Source organism: Oreochromis aureus, linkage group 5 (genome assembly GCF_013358895.1).
Source record: "Oreochromis aureus strain Israel breed Guangdong linkage group 5, ZZ_aureus, whole genome shotgun sequence".
NCBI lineage: Eukaryota > Metazoa > Chordata > Actinopteri > Cichliformes > Cichlidae > Oreochromis > Oreochromis aureus.
This window is the reverse complement of record NC_052946.1, coordinates 8,814,494-8,835,232: the sequence shown is the minus strand read 5'-3', so window position 1 is coordinate 8,835,232 and position 20,739 is coordinate 8,814,494. Positions and strand designations below refer to the sequence as shown.

At 42.1% G+C, this 20,739-nt stretch overlaps 1 protein-coding gene across 1 annotated transcript; it reads right to left on the bottom strand.

Annotated features, from left to right (window-relative positions):
• Window positions 1–2,014: 2,014 nt before the first annotated feature.
• rybpb (RING1 and YY1 binding protein b) lies at window positions 2,015–20,222 on the bottom strand. The gene is made up of 5 exons (XM_031748466.2): window positions 20,022–20,222; window positions 19,285–19,410; window positions 4,411–4,716; window positions 4,224–4,322; window positions 2,015–3,891 (listed from the first exon to the last, which is right to left on the bottom strand). Exons 1-5 carry the CDS (start codon window positions 20,045–20,047, stop codon window positions 3,642–3,644), a joined length of 807 nt encoding a protein of 268 aa, XP_031604326.1. The 5' UTR covers window positions 20,048–20,222; the 3' UTR covers window positions 2,015–3,641.
• Between the last annotated feature and the right edge of the window lie 517 nt (window positions 20,223–20,739).

The following is a 20,739-nucleotide window of genomic DNA, read 5'->3' as shown; positions in this document are numbered from 1 at the left end:
GACTCGCCAGATTTGGCTCCCTGCAACTTTCTCTGCTTCTTGAAGATAAAAGGAAGTTGGAGGAATTTGAGGCAATGGAGGCGACACAGTGCAGAGGGACAAGTTAACAAGGAAGACGCTGGATTTCCACAGGCACATCTAAAGATAGCACCAGCACTGAAAACATTGATCTTTAATGGCAGAATGGCCAATATCTAAGTTTGGACTTGTAGGCATTCCTCACATTTAAAAATGTGTTCAAAGAGCCAACATATTTTTTTGTCCTTTCTCAAGAAATACCAATCAACTCGATATCGCCACTCTTCAGAGTTTGTAGAGTGCTTTGTTCCCGTCACGTGAACAAACTAAGATCTGCTGACATTTGCTCAAACTTGCATGAAAGGTTTTTTTTTTTTAATGCCCAGTAAGTAAATAACTGAATAATCACTAGATCAGTAAGTAATGTAATGAAATCTGATTACTGACTTAAGGAAAAGCAATGTCGTGCATTTGCTGTAACATAAGTACTGCCATGTGACTACACTGAATGTGAACAGTAAAGGACACAGAACAGCCAGAAAATAGATAACTTTAACAATTTTATTTGTGAAAAACTACAAGCAAAATTCATAAATAGACATTTCTATTTGAAGCAGAGGAAAATGATCGGGTTAGCCTATAAGCGCAAAGTCGTGCACATGCCAGAAACATGTATTAGTTCAACATTATAAGCTAGACAAGGAGCTGTGATCTGCTGAAAATGCTGTGTACATTTCCACACCAGGAACATAATGTGACCATTTCACAAGGGAAAACAATGACACATCAGCTATAAGTTAAAAAAAAAAAAAAAGAAAGAAAAGAAGAAAGAAAACTAAAACTGGATTAAACAAAGAATGGATTATTGTTCTCTCCCTACTTTTTTTTTTATTTTTATTTTAAACCGAGCAATAACTTTAAAAGCATTGTACAAGACATCGTTATAGGAAGAAATGAGTTTGTATAATACACGTAATTGGAATTCACGGTTAAGGTTATACAGTCAGTAAACAAGCATTCTATATTTGGGTCTGACAAACAAAGCTAAAAAATGTAACCATCTTTACACAGTAAATTAAGGTTACTGGTCGCACACAAGAACAGAACTGCTTGCGCGGGAAGGAAACAGGAAACAAAACAAAAAAAGACTTCAGCTCCAATGCCAGTATTCATAGTGTTTGCTTTTGCACCTTTTTAAAATTCTATATACAAGCAATAATTCATATACTCAGCAAATGGCCCATTTGTCAATAATTTAACCATGAATCCTTTCTGTTGGAGTACTCAGTCAAAGTGAATGTGGTTGCAGATAAGGCAGGTGAAAAGATGGCTTTTTAGGCCCATTTCTAACAGATTGCATTACAAAGCAGGGTTTCATTCTCTGTAAAAATTGGACAAAACATTTCCCCTCTGACCAGCAGTCCCACTTTTTTTTAAAAGTTCTATTCACATTGCTTTTCCTCACTTTGAACACTGATTCCATATTTGTATGCAATAAAGTACATAATTACATATTAACCATCGCTCAGAAGCAGAAAAAAATAAACACATCTCCTGGACTGACAACACACATGATTATCATCCCTACGTGTGACTCTGGAAAACGTTTGAGTGTACACAGATCAAATCCTGCCCCTCACTTCCTAGGAGGGTTTTTTATTTTTGGGGTGGAGGGGGGGGATAAAGGAGGGGACGGTTACCTCTCGTAACCTGGCTTTTAGTTGCTCTGGGAGCGGCTCAGTTTGTGAGCTGGGGCCTCCGTTAGGGGAGCTACATGTACAATGGTTGTCCAGCAGAGCGAAGAGGGGCTCGCTAAGGCCAAAGTCTTAAGACCCAGAGCTCTTCCCACGCCCACACTGCTTCTCACTGTGTGCACGACGAGGCAACATCCACCACTGCGTGTGGAGCTGTGGTTTTCCCTCGACTCCGCTCACAGCATGATGACCTCTGCCCCAATTTAGCCACGCACAGAGATGAGTGGACAATAAGAACACCATTTACATGGATTATATTAGTCTTTATTTAAACTGTTATTCATCTCACACATTAGATAATTGCATTTCAAATTGTTATTCATCTGTCTATGTATCATGTCATTATGAAATTCCTTTGGTCCTTCAATAAATAAAACTAAGATATCATATACACATTTATTCTTTATACAATTTCATACAGTTAAAAGGAAATTATGTTGGTCTAGTATCAGCTAAGGTGAACGTGAATTAAAACCCTTAAATAAGCCTTGCTGCATTAAAATTGAAAGAACAATTGTCTTCTATTTAACTACTGCAATATTGTTTTGCCTTCAATGACAGGAGTCTTAAATTAATACAAATAAAAACAAGTCAATTGAATTGTAAATCTTTGTAAATTGTTCTCGTCTCTGCACTCTGTTTTCTGGGTGGACTTCAGGACCACAAAAAAAGAAAAGAAAGAAGGTGGAGGAGGAAAAATAAAACAAAATCGACTCACAACAGCTTGACACAACAGGTCTATTTTTACAGTTCGATATGGTTTTTACCAAGTGGAACTGCTTTTAACCATCATTCAGTCACAACAGAAAATGCTCTGGCTCCTCACCAGCTGAGAGGACAGCTCTGCCTTCAGCCAGAAAACTCAATATTTAAGTACCAAATGCAGAAAAATATTGACAGCTTTTAGTGTTTTACACAACAGCCTACACTGTACAGTTAAAGACATAAGATACTGTATAAGAGATCTGCTATAGCATACTAAATCATAGACAATCTAGTTGAAAAGGTCAGGTGTCTGAACTTTAGGTGACCTTCTTCTGATGCACAATGACCTGTACAGAAAAAGTAGATGGACCTGGAGGTCCCGACAGTGTTCAGTGAGACAGTGTTGTTGAGAAAAGTGAATGAGAATTTGATTCATCAGCACTTTATCACATTGAGCGAATGGGCAATCCCAGATCTGCAAAACCGCTTCACAGTGTATCTAGCACCAGTGTGTGTATGTGTGTGAGTGAGTGTATGTGTGTGTTGTATCTGACGTGTGTGTGAGTGTGCGTGTGTGTTGTCCTATTGTTTTCAGACTGTAGTAAAAACACTGAAGGAACGATCGATCTGCAGAGCTACACAGCAAAGCTTCAACATAAAAAGGAGAATATCAAAGTATACAGGTGCAACAGGTAATAAATAAAGGTAATAATAGTTTTAAAGTTATTAAAAAAAGTGGTGGTTATTGTGCCCAGCGGAGAATTCTTCTTTACAAAAACAAAACAAAACAAACAAACAAAAAAAGTTGACTTGGCCTCACATCCACGTACAAATATAAAACAATACATACAAGTGTCTGGATGCTACTGGGGAGGGGGTTGAGGGGAAGGAATGAGGGTGTTATTCCGTGTAGGCCACCTCTCCTCGCCTGTGCCACAGGTGTAACCACGAGGGATATTCGCCAAGCGGGGGCGCTTGTTTTCCGTAAAAGATGGCACCGCACTGTTCCTCTTAGCATCCAGGGGAGATCGTGGAATGAAGGCGGGTCGCGATGGGAAAAGGTGAAATCTCTCCCCCTGTGGGATCCATAGTGTCCAGAAACATGGGAGAAGGGGGGAGCGGTGCAAGGGTGGGTCATAGGTGGTGGAGGATGGCAGCGGGACCTCAGAACGATTCATCATGCCCCACAGAGAGATCCCCTTTTGGGGTGGAGGCGCGCGACGAGCCCTTGTCCATGCTCTCGGAGCCGGAGCTCTGGTGCTGCTGTTCGGAGCCCGCGCTGGATGTGACGGTGGATGAAGATGTGGAGGAGGAGCGGGTCTTCTCCTTAAAGTCTGTTATGATCACCGTGACGTTCCCTACGGTGATAGCCAACTGCTGGGCAGTACTCCGGTCAATGTTCTTCAGTTTGGGCCTGAGGAGAAGAGATGGAGAAAAACTAAATATTAGTAGTCACAATTGCCAACTACAATATGTGCATCTCAGCAACAACAATGGGAGGCTTCCAGCACTGTGGGGGTGGTTACACTAAATTGCTCAATTCATTGGGTGACACATGCACAGTCAGAACAAGTGCATCAAAAGTGAGAGTGGGCGTTTAGTGTAAAAGATCATTTGTGAATCAGCTGAGCTTTCCCACTAACCTTGTGCTAGATGAGTTTCTCTGACAAGAATTACTGCGTAGTCATACAAGTTAAACCACGTGCTCTGTGAAACACATGCAGAGCAGGAGAGTGGGCTACGCACCTGGAAATGTGAGAGTTCTTGTTGGTCTTGGTTGCTGATTTGCCAGACTGTATGCTGTGTTTGTCACTGGGTGAACTCTGATGGCTGTCAGATTTGGGTCTGAAGGAAAACAAACACACACAAGTGAGGATTGATATCAGCACCACTGCAGGCATGCAGAAAAATGCGCTGTGATTCGTACGCTGACCTGGTCTTTTTGCTGCTGGGCTTCTTCGTCAGAGCTGGGCTGATGTCCTTCTCTCTGTCGGGTTTGTCTTTGATTGGCTGCTCCTTGTCGCTCTTTTCCTTCTCAGGGGTGTCTCCCTCTGGCCTCACTCTCTCTGGACGTTCGACCTGTGGGCGTCCTTCTCCGTTGGCTCGCTCTCCTTCACCCTCTGGGCGCTCCTTGTCTATGCGCTCGCTCCTCTCTCTCCGCTCCTTCTTGGGTGGGGGAGGCATTGGGTATTGCTGAGCCACCTGCTGGGCAACCAGCTGGGAGTTGATCCGGGGTTTCCTGTGGAGAAGATCCAAGGCACAAACATGGATTAGCCTTGTAGTAGAGCTGTGAACTGACTTTGGCCACGACCAACGTGGTCATGCTACAGCTGACAAAAAGAAGCGACTGAACGTAGAGGTCAGCGGGGGGGAAAGGCTTGCTGCTCCCAGCTGCTGCACAGGCAGGTTTGTGCAGCCGCTTCCTGGCGGAGCAGCTCTATTTTAGGACTAATCTCATTAGCTCACAGTCATAATAAAATGAATGCACAGGATCACAAGGTGGGACATTTACAGCACGTCACTTAGGTCCTCTAATCTGATTACTGTAGGGTTGGCCCAATTTGTCACAGATTGAGATTCAGCTGGACGTGGTATTGCTGCTCCCTCTCGGTGAGCTCAACAGCAACCACAGAGCCCTTTTTTATAACTCATTTGAAAACACAAATAATCACAAACCACAATCTGACTGAGCATTCTTATTCAGCTGAGACAATAAACACAAGGAAGATAAATGTCACAAGCAACTTCTAATTACCCAGAGAGGGAGGTTCACATAAAACAATTTGTTTCTGAAAACATCTTTTCTGTGGTCTCACGCCACGGAACTGCTGAATAGGGAAGTTGTGAGGTAACCCAAAGTCTGAGGGACTGAGCCAAAACACACACCTGCTGCATAATGAACATCAGCTGACAGCATCTGGGGGGGGGGGACTCGAGGGAGAGGGAAAGATGGCTGTAGTCTTCCAGAAACTCAGCAGAGACCAAACCGCAGCCAGCAACATGGATAATCACAAGCCAGCACTGGGCAAGCGTGGTGAGGAGTAAACCACAAGTACGATCACACACACAAACATGCACTCGAAAAGCTTAGCGTGCAAACAAACAGCCTGGCACAGCCTGATGGCTGCTCAGGGGCCGTTTCAACAGGAACAAGTTCTACTGGTTAGATGTGTATACCCAACCTTTCCAAAACCAATTCTAATCTTGGCAGGAAGTTTCTTTTTTTGGGGGGGGGGGCAACAATACTCCAAGCAAAGCAGAAGGCAGCCCTCAACCCTTGACCTCTGACTGCTTTAGTAAACCTGTGGCCAAGGAGTGAGGCTTGAAAGTTGTAGAAACTCTGCTGGTCCAAGTATCAGTCCAGACAAACACGGGTTACTGCTGGAAAATGAAGCTGTAGTGTGTCAGACTGTTTTAAGTGGCTTGCTGTAGAGAGTGGTTTTCAGACAGCAGCTTAAGTGGCGGGCCTCAGTGTTTCAATTTAGCAACATCATATTGCCACTCCTGTTACTCTTGTTTCTGCACTTAAATCCTCGCACATCTTTCACAATTGAATCTCCGCTCTCAAAGTCTCCCAACCTTTTAGTGGCCCGCTGCTTATAAACTCAGAGCTGTGTCCATCTTTTCTGTTTTTTTCTGCTGATTTGTTCCCAACCCTCAACTGCTCCATCAAGCTCGTTTATTCTCCTCCTGCTGTGAACTATTACAGCCTGAGAAGGAAATCTCTTTGAGGAGAGGGTGGGGACTCGCGGCTGATCAGAAGACAATCAATTGGGGTATAATAGAGCATCATGTTGTAATGCTTGCACTACATTCCAATCAATACAGCAGCTGTGCTGAATGCTGATGAGCCCTGGGCTGTTGATCCAGGATCCATTAGCTGCTGTGGTTCTCTGGAGCCCGTTTTCTTTCCCCTCCTACCTGCTGCCCCTGTGTGTGGCCTCGTTTTGGGAGTGTTCTGTGGGTGAAAATTAAAGCTGGGAGAAATCTCATCTTTATAATTGCTAACCCTATCCTATTCCCATCAAAGAGATCCCAATTCCACTTTAATTTGGAGTAATTACTTCCTGTGCTGCGTATGAGAGGTCCTAATTGGAAAAGCCAAACTAAACTCAGCAAAGCTTTTAAATACAAAGTGATGAATTTAGTAACTACAGTAATGGACTTGTACCCTGACACTACATGTTATGTGTCATATCTCCAGGGAGATAAAGCGTTCGATGACATTAACATGACTTCCTGACATAGGATTTTCCCTGTCCTGTCTCTATGAAATAATGTGGCTCTCTCTATGGGAATTCAACAGATCTCTGCAGTGCCTCATTCAGTATCATCATCGTGCTGGAAATGTGCACAGCTAACAAAATATGAGAACGTATTCAAGGTTTTCACTCACCCACATAAAAAAGAAAAAAATAATAAATCTACTTCTTAAACCCACCGCCGCGAGTAAACAGACAGGATCCAACAGGACCTGATATCATTCTTTGTGGCAGTCAGTGCTGTGAGTCAAGAAGGTGGTGAATGAGTGAGTGACTGATAAGCCCATTGCAGAATTGATGCCCTGGTCAGAGCTTCAGATTTGTGTCGACAGCACTGGTGGCAGCAGAAGCCGTCCTGCTGGTTAGCCGGTGATTCAGTGCCAGCTGTAAGTCAGCCATGAGCTGTTGCTGGCATGACAGAGCCACTGCTCGCTTTACCCCATTATTTATTCACTGACCATACATCTTGACTTTGCACAGTGCTGCTCTGTGGCTCATTAACACGGCGTTCTGCTTGACACTATGGTGTGCGCTACTGGATTTCATGAAATAATAGAGGCCCTGAAAAAGTCTCCTGCTTAAAATCCATTACGGTTCATTACTGAATTATTCCACATTGCTGAACATGGGAATGTACTAATTAAACTACAACACCGCTAAAATTACTTTTACAAGTGAATATCCAAATCAAATAAGAAGCATCTATATGGCACAAAGGAAAATGGATACTGGGAGTAGGACCAAAAGTAAACCCCAGGGTCCAATTGCAGAAATTGCTCCAACCTCCCACTGCTGCCAATATATTCCTGGTAAAGTGTGTGTGTGTGTGTGTGTGTGTGTGTGTGTGTGTGTAGGTGTCAAGTGTGTAAAGCCTGCTGTTGAATCATTTCCCACTGTGAGGGCTTACAGCATATTACCTCCCCTTCACACAACAATAGGCTGTGATTGACAGCTCCTCCCATGCTTGCCTCCAAATTCCACAGACCAGGGGGAGGGAGGAATGGGGAGCCTCCCTCTACGGGATGCCCTGAAATAACTATCATCATGCTTAAAAGCTCCTAATTCAGTCAGACTGACACCCATAGTTAGACCGCTCCACTCAGCCTGAACTGTCACAGAGGCAGACACACCTCTGCTCAGCTGGTGCTCTCACTGGTCAGGAGCAGCCGATACTTGCCAGCCAGGAGCAAAAGCTGAGGCTGCTATTTCAGAGGCAACTCTTTCTACAGAAACTAAAAACAATGAGCCTGAGCACTTCACAGAGAGAAACTAATGAAGAGAGGGAATGAGCGATGGAGAGTGTGATATACAGACAGACACAGAGAGTGAGAGAGAGAAGGAGGAAAGCCCTCATTAACACAGCTCTTTTATTTGAAGTGCTGTGTGGAGGACAAGCAATTATTTCCTGACAAACTGAGTGAAAGCAGTGGCAGACAGCTGAGTGAAGAGGAGAGAGAGGGAGAGCGAGACAACTAAGAGACAACAGAGTTCTTCGGCCAAGGCCAGCCCGCTAAAGAGCGCAGACTATTAAACGTCACCCACTCCCTCATTCAGATATCAGCGCAGCAACAATGGGGGCTTCCTTTTCTTCAGTGATCTACAAAGTTGTTCCGCAACTTGAATCCTGCATACATTCATGGCCAGCCTGACTTTCTCCACTCACAGCTGAAAGACTAGAGAGCCTCAGCCTGGAGCACATGTTTCAGGTCCTGCATCTGAGAATGTCACGGGCTTTTAACATCTCGATCAATGGAAATCACACCTTATTTTTAAGTAATCGATTGTCCCACTCTGTTAACCCCATTATTCTAAATGATTTACAAACACAATTAAGAGGCTGATATTTGCTACATGTTAAAACATATCATTATAGTTATTTTACACTTAAATGATAACAGACCCAGAACCACCAACCAGATGTCAAATGCACATCTTTATGTGCTTTTATAAAAATAAAAACTACATCAACTGGTTATCCCAGCACTATAACCACGGAGCAATAACCAACAGGCTTCATGTCCTGAGCAACAAATTGCAATAATCATCCTGTGACATCACCTTCATGTTTTGATGGGAGAGGAGGCTTCGAAACAGTATGGTTTGAGGATAGCTGCTGCAGCCAAAGCATATTCAAATATGCAAATTACAGCATGTTCACACTCAAAGTAGATGAGTTAGTATACAGGTTTCTGATGACATGACTGTAGTATGCAAATTGCTTGCAAAGTTTTATTTATTAGTTTATTTTTTTTGTTGGACAACCCCTTTTAACAAAATGGTAAATGGTAAATGGCCTGCATTTGTATAGCGCTTTACTCAGTCCCTAAGGACCCCAAAGCGCTTTTCACTACATTCAGTCATTCACGCACACATTCACACACTGGCAATGGCAAGCTACGTTGTAGCCACAGCTGCCCTGGGGCGCAGTGACAGAGGCGAGTGCAAATGCAGCCACACTGATAGGAAAAAGTTTTGTGCTCCTCCCCAAATGAAAAGTAACACATTCATCCTGCAAGGCTCCATCCATTTTCTTCTTGTAAAAATGAGAAGGACAACTGTCTGACTAATAACAGCTTATGACAGCATACTGCCAAGTAATCAACCCCAAGACCTGGAAATTATAGCCCTACTGATGCTCTACATGCACACATATTTCTCAGCAGTTCCTTTATGCTTGGATCTTTCTGTAGACTCAGTGTTTGCCACCCCTGACTAGAGTAAGCACAGGCCAAGAGGTGACAGTGCTGCCATGAATGTGGTTACTATAAGGTGGTGATTTATCTGCACAGTTTCTCAGTCTATTGTTGAATGCTCGTCAGTCTCTCTAGACTTTCTATGACAAGCAGTTCATGGGACCTGCCTACTAAACTGTTTGGTCTAATTGCTAATAGGATTTTCTCTGAAATGATGCATAAAGTGGTATGTTTGTGTCTAAGGTGATAAGGTGAAAAAAAGTCATAATTTCTGTGGACTGCATGTTATTCATCTATAGCACATCCCACCATTATATTTAAGGAAAGTTAAAGCAAATTCAAACATAAAATCTATCAGCGAGATTTTTATATTTTAATGAACTGTCACTTTGTTTGGCTGGAAAGAATTTACTTTAACTAGCAAATAATTCCTTTAGATAAAAAAGAAAAAAAAAACATTTACAAAAATTTGTAATAAATAAGTAAAAGTACAAGGCGACAGCTTCAGATTTCAGAACAAAACCCAAAGACGTTCAATGCTTAGCACGTATTAAAGTCATCTCATGCTTTATAGCGTTCTTGTTCCGCACAGCTGCCCCCATTGAGCACTGCATGGTACCACATGAACCAGATCCCAACCTGCTACAGGTTAAGACGGGAATTGCCCTACAACTCACAGCAAATCTTCCAGAGGTTCTGAAGCAGTGAAGTTTTCAGTAACCAGACTGAGACTGACTGAAGAGGCAGCTGACTAAACACTGATCAGAAAATCTATGCAATCACTAAAAATGACATTTTCAGTCCAAATAATCCCAAGATTTGTCACCAATTGCAAAATATGTAGTTTTCCTTAGTTGTAAAGTAGTACATACTACAGCACTACAACACTTTTGACCTTACAGATTTATCAAATACATGACATTAGTATCATTTATCAGCAGAAACTGGAAGAAAGTGGTAAGGCGCCTCCCTGCCTGTGAGTTCAAGTGAATCTTGGTGCCAAGAACACCTCTCAAGGCATTTCTGAGATATTGCATTGACAAGAATGATCATCAACCTGAAAAATAATGCCTCTGGCTCACGACACTCTTGCATAAATATGTGTAAATGGGATACTTAATATAATTTGATGCCTTTTAATATAGCTGCATAGCCCACCATGGTAAAGAATGTGTGGGAAACACTCGCCTTAACTGACCCAAATCCAGTATGTACCTTATTTAATGTGAATTTAAATTGAGAAATTACATATACAAATTCCACTGAAGTGCAGAGCTTAGGCTCCCAGTGATGAAATTTTGCACCTGAAGAGACTGGAGCAGTGCTGTCACCTCCAGCCATCCATGGGTAAAGTAATGTGTGTAAGTGAGTGTGCTGCAGAGGCCGAAGCACCTCAAGAAGAGCCTGGGGCTATAGCTCTTCTCAAATCATCCTCACTGCCCACCAGAAGCATTAAGCATTCAGCCCTTCATCTGCTCCTTCCACTCAGGATTTTGAGGGCTTAATGTTAGAGTCACTTCTTCACTTCTTGTCTCCACCACAAACATCTTAAGAGAAAGCAAGGAGCCAGAAATACTATTTTTTCCCCAGTGGTAGCTACCATATAATGTCATATCATATCCGTTAAACTACAGGCTACAAACAATCACAAGGAACTCTGATTCAACAACCCACTTGTTTTTCAGTCTGCTTTTACTTGACTCTAGTGTGTGTGTGTGTGTGTGTGTGTGTGTGTGTGTGTGTGTGTGTGTGTGTGTGTGTGTGTGTGTGTGTGTGTGTGTGTGTGTGAGTGTGTGTGTACAAGCAAGTGTTCAGATTTGAACACAACTGAATACAGTGAATACCTGTTTTTACTCAGCTTACGTAAAACTATTTTTCAGTTCAACTACTTTTAAATTTCACACTTTGTGTTAGCACATAAAGCATAACTAGTTTTGTCTGATTATATTAGAGAAATAAACACAGAAAAGACAATAAAAAGGGAAGAATAAAACGTTCCTGGAGAACACTGTGATAACTGGTAATAACATGAACACACAGACAACTGCCCAACATTATTTAGCTAGCGTAATAATATTTTACAGCCTGCAGCTACAATCTGAAATTACACGAAGAGCAGTAGATTTGAAATGTTAATTATTGATAGTTAAGCTGGAACATACAGACTTTGCAAACAAATTCTACACAACCCATTAATCTAAATTTAAAAAGCCTCTGATTCACAACTAGGAGATAAATTAGCACAAAAGCCCGATTAGACATGCCTTAAGAATAAGGCTGCCTGTTTTTGGCAAAAAAACATAAATGCTATTATATAGCACAGTTTTTCATAAACTTAAAATTCATGCAGTTACTGATGTTTAAACAATTCTTTAAATATAATTAAAATGAAAAGTAAATGAATGGATTATGGTTGCAGAGAGGTTGCTTTAGGCCAGGATTAGCAGGTCTTTTTGACAGTAAAGAGCATCTCCTAAGGGCAACTGCCTATCCCACCCAATCTGCCTCTGTTATGGGAAGTCTTGAGGGTAAAGACAGGAATGACGAGAATCCCAGGCTGCAAAAGGCTTGTGTTCCTCAGGAGACCTGCACTGTAGCCATGGGGCAAGAGAAAGAGATGAAGCCGGCAGCCAACTGCCACGCACCGCTTAAACTGGACTGCATGAGAGACCCTGAGCGATCCAGACACAAAGGCAGCTGCGGGCAGCTGCAAATCCTTCCTCGGGTTCAGCTACGAAACCCTGAGAGTTTTACTTCCTCTAGACTCATCTTGTTAAGTGAATGCTCTCTTTCAGTCAGCCTGACTCAAGCTGTAAATAGAGTACGTTTCAGCTTTTAAGTAGGGGGCCAAAGTACACCTCTGTAAAGGAAAGGCATGCACTTGATTTATAACAAGGAAAAATACAAAAGAGCTTTGCAGAAGAAGAAAAATCTGTTACTTGGAAAATCAGAGTAACAGATCAGCGTTTTTTTTTCTTGTTTCTTTTAAATTTTAACTTTAATCTATAGCTTAAATTAAAATCTGATTTATCACCTTACTGAAAACTTTAAAAGTGTCCTGTATTTTCTTTTGCTATAAATACCTGGAGATTTGCTGTTTTCTGTGTATACACACATACATATATATATTTACACACACAGTGAAACAAAGAATGCTTTTATTGTGGGTCTGGTCTCAGTTTCAGAACCACAGAAACATTACCCCCCTAGTTTCTATGAATTAAAAAATAATCTACTCATGGTCCTCTGTGGATTTCCCACTATGTTTCTATCAAATTTCATTAGGTGTTCTATATAGACATTGGGTTCCTTGAAAGGTCACCTTTATCCTCATACAACAATAAAACAACAAGAAATGACATTCTGAGAAGAATTCACTGAAATCACTCCAAGATGTCTCAACTTTTCTCCAACAACTAAGTGTTTTGCACCATGCTGACTGCTGTGGGCATGCAATTCTGCTTCTCCCAACAGCCCAAAGACAGTCTGTCTGTATACCTTTATTTGTGTTTTAAAAGATAGTATATAATGGACAAATTTAAAGCACAGAAGTCTAATATGTGCAAAAAATGCTTTATCTTCACTTTAACTAGCCTTTCCATGACTGACCTTTCAGGCTATGAACAGCGAGGCATCAAGCAGACTGACAGCAAGACATTGCAAAAGAACTAAGCACATATGAGCTTCCTCCATCAGCAGCACTGTCACATTACCCTGTATCACTCATTTGTTTTTCTCCTCTCTACCACCTCTCAATCATTCTCTCTTTGCTCTTTTCCCCACTTGCTCGTCACTTTCTCCTCGTCCATTATCCCCCTCCCATCCTCTATAAATCCTGGAGCCTTTAACTACGTCTCTTCCTCACCTCACTTCACCTCTCTTCTGTTGCTTTGCCACGACTGTGCACAAGGTACCCGTCAACTGGATCACTGTATCATTACTGCTGTCCTATCATATTCTTACCCATTCACTTTAGAGAAAACACAGCCTGGTTTGGAATTTCCTGAGAAAAAAAAAATCACTGCCCTGCCAAAGGGGACACAACACCTTCACAGCAGGCTTGTGTTCTCCTTGTGTTCTACAAAGGGAACAACAGTTATCAAGCAAACAAAAACAAGATGTGAGGGAAACCCGACACCAAGAGGGCAAAGGTTCTGCCAAGCACGGCAGCCAAGACTCTTCCTGCAGAATTTATTATGCACTATAACCCGTGGCTTGGCAAGACCAAACAATCAACAAGATCAAACCACTAGTAAGGTAGTCGATTCCTAATTCGCTCTCAAACTCATCATAAAACTTTGCTGTTGTCTTCCCATGGATGAATGGTGGTGCTAGTGGAAATGGAATAGGCTGTCCAGTCTTTCCCTCCCTGGGTAATGATGCGCTTCACTCTACTTTATCCCCCGGAGACTCTTGGCTCAGTGAGCACATCCCCCTTACAGCCAAACCCCCTCTCTCTTAATACACACACATAAATGTCCAGACACGACGCTCCCCTTCTGTCCCTTTACTGGTCCGTTTCTCTCCTGTCCTCTCCTTCTCCTTACTTACACTTAACAACTCCCCCTCTCTTTGTCCTCACATGCTTTCGTTCCTGTATTTTCAGAGGTCTCCTCGCTCCCTCACTGTCACAGTCATTTGCGTGCCTCGTCTTTTTCCTGAATGGGAGGAGCCCCCGGATTCAACAGCTCTCTCAACATTTCTCCGTTTTGTCAGATTGCCAAATTGGCTATTGTATTTAATCACTCACACTGCCAAATCCCATGAAGTAATTAAGAACTTTTAAATCCGGCAATTAACATGTAAAGATTAGGGCTACCCGCTCATGCTCAGGGCTTTGGTGCAGATGCTGATAATGCTGGATAAGCAAAAGCAGTTTCCTCTGAGTGGGGGCTGCAGTGGGGGCTTGTGCGAGGGAGTGCGGATATAAATTGAGCGCCCTCTTATGTAATTCCATTATTCCAGACAATCTGCCTTAATGTGACAGTGGGAGAATCCACGCTTTATAATAACCATTTCGTCATAGCATAAGACAGACAAAACACACACAGAGACACATGCAAACGCACTGACATAATTATACTATATGTGTATAACATATACATATACAAACACTGATGGACTTTCCTCATTTTTTAACCCTATATTAAAGATTTTAGAGCTAGATATGATTTATATTCCAGCCACTCTGAATCTCCTTAAGGACAATAACTGAGAACGTTTGACTTAAATGCAGCATGTTTGCAACAGTCATAAGACTGTAGACGAGGTAACATGTAAGGCAGCTGACTGGAGAGAATCAACTTGTTTTCACTTAGCGCCTCACTTGTAAATGTGGAAAAAAAATAAGTCATATTTTTAGCTAAATCAAATTAAAAGAAAACATTAAGAGTGTTCAAAAGAGTTTACATTTTAGGCTAAATGCCTGGAATGAAGATTTGGAAAATTAAATCTCATCAGAGGATTAAAGATCAGCTTGCACTGTAACTTATATGCCTCAGATTAATAAACTATAATGGGTTAATTCAAACGTATGCAACTCCTGTCGAGAGATGATTCAAATAAGTAAAATATTTTAGACGTATGTTCTAAATACACAAAAGGTAACAGGGTTTCACTATGTTTGTAGTGCAGAAAGATTAAAACATTTTGGAAAGAGATCAGAGGGACTTTTCACTGCTACTAGACTCAAAGATATTTTTTTACTTGGATTGCATCACGAAGGATGAAATTTTTAATTAGAGTGCTATACTTTCTTTACTTTCATGCTTTAACTTGTCCATCTGCAGACGCTGTGTTTTAACTAGACTTAACCCAAGTTCAATATTTTCTTTTAAAATGATTCATTAGAGTTTGAGGATTAACTTGTAAGACATTTGAAAACTATTTTTAAAGGTTCAGGTTCTGCCGCCTTGCTTGAGTCAAGGCATCAAATAAGCTGCACATTTGCATTTAAGCTTTTTTAAACCAAAACGCAGTACTGCATTTTGCTTACGTGTCAGAGACACCCATTTATCCTGTTTTATACAAAGCAGAGATGAAAGCTACTTGAAATGGTTGACTACAGAGTGGAGATAACAGCGCAGCAGTCAGAGACTGAGGTACCTCAAGACTTCCTGTGATCTCCACCATCAATCAACTTTAGAGGGCTCCTAATGGTTTCTCTCTAGGCCCCGGGGCTGCCAGAGGTACATACCAAACACAACCACAAAGCAAACTGATGCACAGCAACACAGTGTCACATTCACACAGTGATCAGGTTCAGATGCCAGAAACATTTAAATATGATAGCAGCCACCACAAGGGATGCTAATGCAAGACCTACTCCAATTACCAAAGGAGCGGGCACTGAATGCTGAGGCTGAACACCAGGGCTGTTTGGACTTGTAGATTAGCAGGAGGTCAGGTGCAAAAGCAGGGGTGCTTTTTGTTTAAGAGTCAAGAGTGGCAGAGGGTACATTTAGCCTACTTGGGTATCATGTTTCAACACTGAGCTGAACTGGGTCAACAGGTTCGTTAGGCTGTACTCGACTGGGGAAGACGGGGCCTCTCCCTGCATGCTGATGCCACAGTCTTGCTCTTGTTAATGCACATTTTTGTCTCCATTAGCATGAATCAGAAGTGAATATCTCACAGCTAACTACTTTTCCATTCGCTGTCAGGGGACAAAGTGTGATTCAAGTCACCATCTCCAAATCCGCAAGACCCATGTCACTTGTGTGTCTCCCATCAACACCAGACGGGTGTATAATGAAACATGATTGACACGGCCAGGATTTTTTGTATTAGCTGGTTCAACAAAACCGTAAAACCACATGTGCAATAACATGTATCACAACAGTGATTAACAACTTTGTTCACCCAGGCTCTCTTCTTGACTCTCTGTGGGTGCTCACATTACTGAGGCTGCCTTATGCGTCATTTACTCATCCATAGAAGTAACACAAAATGGATCAACTGTGCGTATTTAACACATTTATAATGACTAGCCTACCAAAAAATAGAATGGCAAAAGCCAAGCCAACACTGGTACTGCAAGTAAGGAAAGAAGGCAAAAGAACAGAAAAAAAAATTCATACGTAAATATATTTATATCTCAACTCAGTGTACTGTCATTGCTGGATTTTAATTTGTGATTTGACAGCTGCACATTAGAGCTCTGACACTTTCATACTGACACATTTAAACATCAGTGCATTCAGCTCTAACACGGTCTTATAGCTGAATGTTAAGAGATGTAGAAATCACTAAAGGTTTGGGTTTTTTGCCAGATCATAGCTAAATTATTTCTAGTGATTTATAAATCCTGCTGATAAATAGCCTATAAACAAACTGATTAATTTCTAATCTGTGTTTTATGAGCTGTAATTCCTGCAGTGTAAAATGGACTTGGCAGCAAATTAAAAATCTACGTAAACACATATATTCTCTCTGTAACCAACTGCATAAAAATAAATTCCTGTGACTACGGCTTCCTTCTGAGGTGTTAGTACGACAGAGCTCATCAGACTGCATACCGTTTTTCTTGAGCAAAGACTCTATATCGTACTGGCAGCATGTCCTCAGAGAATGAATCGGTGAAAAAAGGTGGCATTTCCAGGCAATTTTATACTGAAACTCTGAATATAACCTGCATTGGACCAGGTTGCATCCTCAGCGTAAGTTGCTATGGTGATCTAAGCAGGCAAAAGGAGAAACACGTGCATGACACTGAAAACTCCCAACATCGATACTGCTTTGTAGTGCAGCCCTCTGGTGTCTGGCTTCGTGCACACTGTGAGGATAGGATGCATCAAATTCAGCAGAATGAATTATTCTGATACTGGATTCCCAGACCCCCCAGACTCAAAACGTAACTAGGAAATAGATACTTTATTAGCTAGTTACTACCTGTTGTACCCATATTCAATAACAGAGAGTTTTGTGACTGACCAGATGATGATGGCCAGGACACAGAAAAGGAACTCTATATCGTGGAAGGAGTGAAAAGAACCAGCTTATGCACAATCACCCTGCGCAAAACAAGCTTTTTCAAACATGCTTTAAAACACAATCATGTCACACTGACTGAACAAATCAATACCCGGCTTCGCTCATCTTGTAGCAAACACAAACTGGCGATCCAAATCAAACTTCAGCAGTGAGGAGCTCTAATTAGCAAACACGTGTGTCCTCATGCATAAACACACATCCAAAGTAGAGCCCCAGATAAAAGCAGCAAGACAAACATCCACACACAGCCTTAAGTGTAAATCATTTAGCTGAGAGCATTTTGCTTCGTCCCGAGCTTTGCCGGAATACATCAAACAGTGAAGAAAAAGATGACTAATTAGTACTCATTAGAATAAGAGGCAGCCCCACAACTACACAGCTGCATTAATCAAAGGTTAACTATTCAGATCAAACAGGAATGTGTGACAACCACACCGATGATGTCATGCGCTTTACCAAATAGAGAAAACTGGACTGTTGCCAAAGCTTGGTAAATGGGGATGGAACAGGAAGGCTACGACACACTCGTCTCCGCTTCCTGCTTTCATACAGCGTGCTCAGCCTACATCATCAGCTGTGGTCTTAAACTACACGCTGCTGGGAAAAAAAAAAAGATCAGGGGGGAGGGGAGACTTACAATTAAGATCGGACTCAATCTTTTGGATTCTCAGCAAACCAGTCTAGTGTTTTCTCCCCATATGTGCCAGGAGTGTCAGACAAGCCGCTTATGGTAAAACCACAGCTGTAAAGGTTAGAATGCGAGGGAACTTGTCAACCAACCCACAAATGACTCATCTGTCTCTCCATTACCACTATGCGACTGGTGACATTAGCACACAAACACAGGTCACGGCACACGCAACTTATCATCAAAAACATTCCCCAGAACAGAAAGAGTAGGCGTGAGTATACACAAAAACGAAAGGGAATCCCGTCAAGAAATTCAAGTTACACAATGATTTCATCTCGGTTTCCCATAAAACAATGCCTTCTGCTGACATCACAGATTTTATTCTGAGTTAAACTTAGGGGAAATGTCTGGAACACTCACACAAGCCCCGTTACTCTAAATGTTGACATTCATCTAGAGCAATATCTGAGAGCAGATTAAGGAGAAATAAAACAAGTTTGACTTCTGGTTAATAATTTACATGTTTTAGACTGATAAATATGATTTTCGAGACACAAGGCCATGCTTTGAAGTCAGAGTGCCTACTACTTGGCACAGGCAGTAAAAAAGTCTGTTAAGACTTTTGAAATGCCAAAAATTCATGTTTAGTTTGCATCCAAACGCCAATCATAACCACAAAAAAAAACTTCCCATCAGTCTCAGGCACAATAAATCCACTGTGTGAGTGTTAAATGACAATCTGCAATCCTACAGGTAGGTGAAAGGCGCGCAGACACATACGCAATTACATTCACCTTGTTTGACTCCATGGGGGGTTAACGAGGGAAAAAAACACACAAAAAAACACAGCTCCTTTGATGTTGTGGATGCATCGTAGCTGTACAGCTATCATCAAGAACGGTCCCTCTTCCCCACCCCACCCCCTTTGGCTAGTGAAGCACGCAGCCTACCTAGACGGATGCATTAAAAAAAGGTGAAATGCAATGTTTAGCACGCATAAGACGAGAAACTACAGATAATCCAGACAGCGGCGGGATGTGTTTGCAAAGACTGTCCATCAACAAGTCCCCATTCACTCACGGACAAATAGGCTGTCGATCAAAGTTGTCATTCCCATAAATTGCGATGCAATGCTGCTGCAGCCAGGCAAGGCAAGGCAAGAGGAGGAGGAGGGGGAGACGAGACGCTCAGACGAGTGGGAGAGCGAGGGAGAACGAGAGCTACGTTACCTTGTGGATGTGCCCTTCCTCACATCGCAGATGCTGCATTTGAAAGCCTCGGCGGTGTTCCTGAAGGTACAGACGCTACAGTCCCAGTAGCCGTCATCAGCGGTCTGTTTGGCTTGTCTTTTTGGCCTTACAAACGACACAAATGTTAAGGTCAAGTTAGTTTCTGAAATACCACAGATATAATTCACGAATAAACAAGAAAGGGGATTGTGACAAACAGAGCGCGTTGTGTAATAAACGAGCTACTCAGCAAAGCCCGGGGCATGGTGGTGTTGTCATTAATATTGGGTTCGAGTCCCGGCAGTTAGAGCTCCTTGGTTCATAAATCTCCACAGCGGCGGAGCGAGCGACTATCCACAACGTCCGATTGTATCGCCAGCTAGGCTAGCGGGCAGGCAAGCATTGCTAAAAATTTCGGCATCGAAGCTTAGCATGTCGGCTAACAAAACCAATATCAAATAATGCCCATTTCGACATTGACCCTGCAAAAGGCTTCGTTGAGACGCAAGAGCGTTTCAGGGAATGCCAGGCGTATCCTCGGAAAAAATTCCCTTTGTCTGTTAACTGACTGGGCTGTAAAGCAGCGAGTAGCCGCCATAGTGACTGCACTATTCTAGCTAGCTGTGGCATACCAACTGAAAAAGGGAGAAACGATCCCCGTGTGAGAGAAACGCATCCAAATATCGAGCTCGAAACGCGCAAAACAAGTCGAAATCGACAGCGAGCGGTCGCATTACCTGGTAGGGCTCTTTTTGTCACCCATGGTGAAGAACAGTCCTCGAAAATAAGAAGAAAAAAGGGCCTCCTTTAATTGTCAGTGAGTGTAGTATGGTCCTGGTAGAGCCGCTGTTGAAGCTGTTGGCAGACAGGCTCCACTCAGTGCTGGCTCGAGGCACGGCACAGCGACTGACTGCACTTCAGCACGTGACCAGCAAACAGCCAATCACATCTTCCATGGGTTTAAAAGTCTGGCTTGGATATTTAGTAGCTATTTTAATAACTACTACAGATATTTGACAGACCGCTCCTTTACCCACACACATACATATCCACAGATTGCAGTGTTGCAGTGCTGATACAGCTTGCAACTCTTGTGATTAAAAACATACACAGAACTTGTAAAGCGCATTAAAAGCGTTTCAGAAGTTAAATGAGGAAAGAAACAATACAGGGAAACAATAAAGAAACGGCGAGAAACGTTACACTGAATTTATTCACAGAAAAATAAAATTTAAAAAACACATATATATACCCTATAGGTTTGCCAAATAGACAAATGTGTGTTTTTTCTTTTTTTTTTCGTTAATCATGTCAACAATTAGATATTTGCTCCATTTCAATCAGTTTCACTTACAACTTCACCAGGACTGCTTGCTATTATCTGATGGAAGAAGCCCAGGTACGTGGAGGTAAATCTTTATGAACACGCAAACATCATCACGTAATTAAACCCTA

Excerpts from the sequence above, each read along its gene's own strand:
- rybpb (XM_031748466.2), bottom strand. The coding sequence starts at position 20,047 with ATGGGTGACAAAAAGAGCCCTACCAG. Across the intron at positions 19,411-20,021 it reads GACAAAAAGAGCCCTACCAG|GCCAAAAAGACAAGCCAAAC; the intron begins GTAATGCGACCG and ends GTCGTTTGTAAG. Across the intron at positions 3,892-4,223 it reads AAGAACTCTCACATTTCCAG|GCCCAAACTGAAGAACATTG; the intron begins GTGCGTAGCCCA and ends TCTTCTCCTCAG.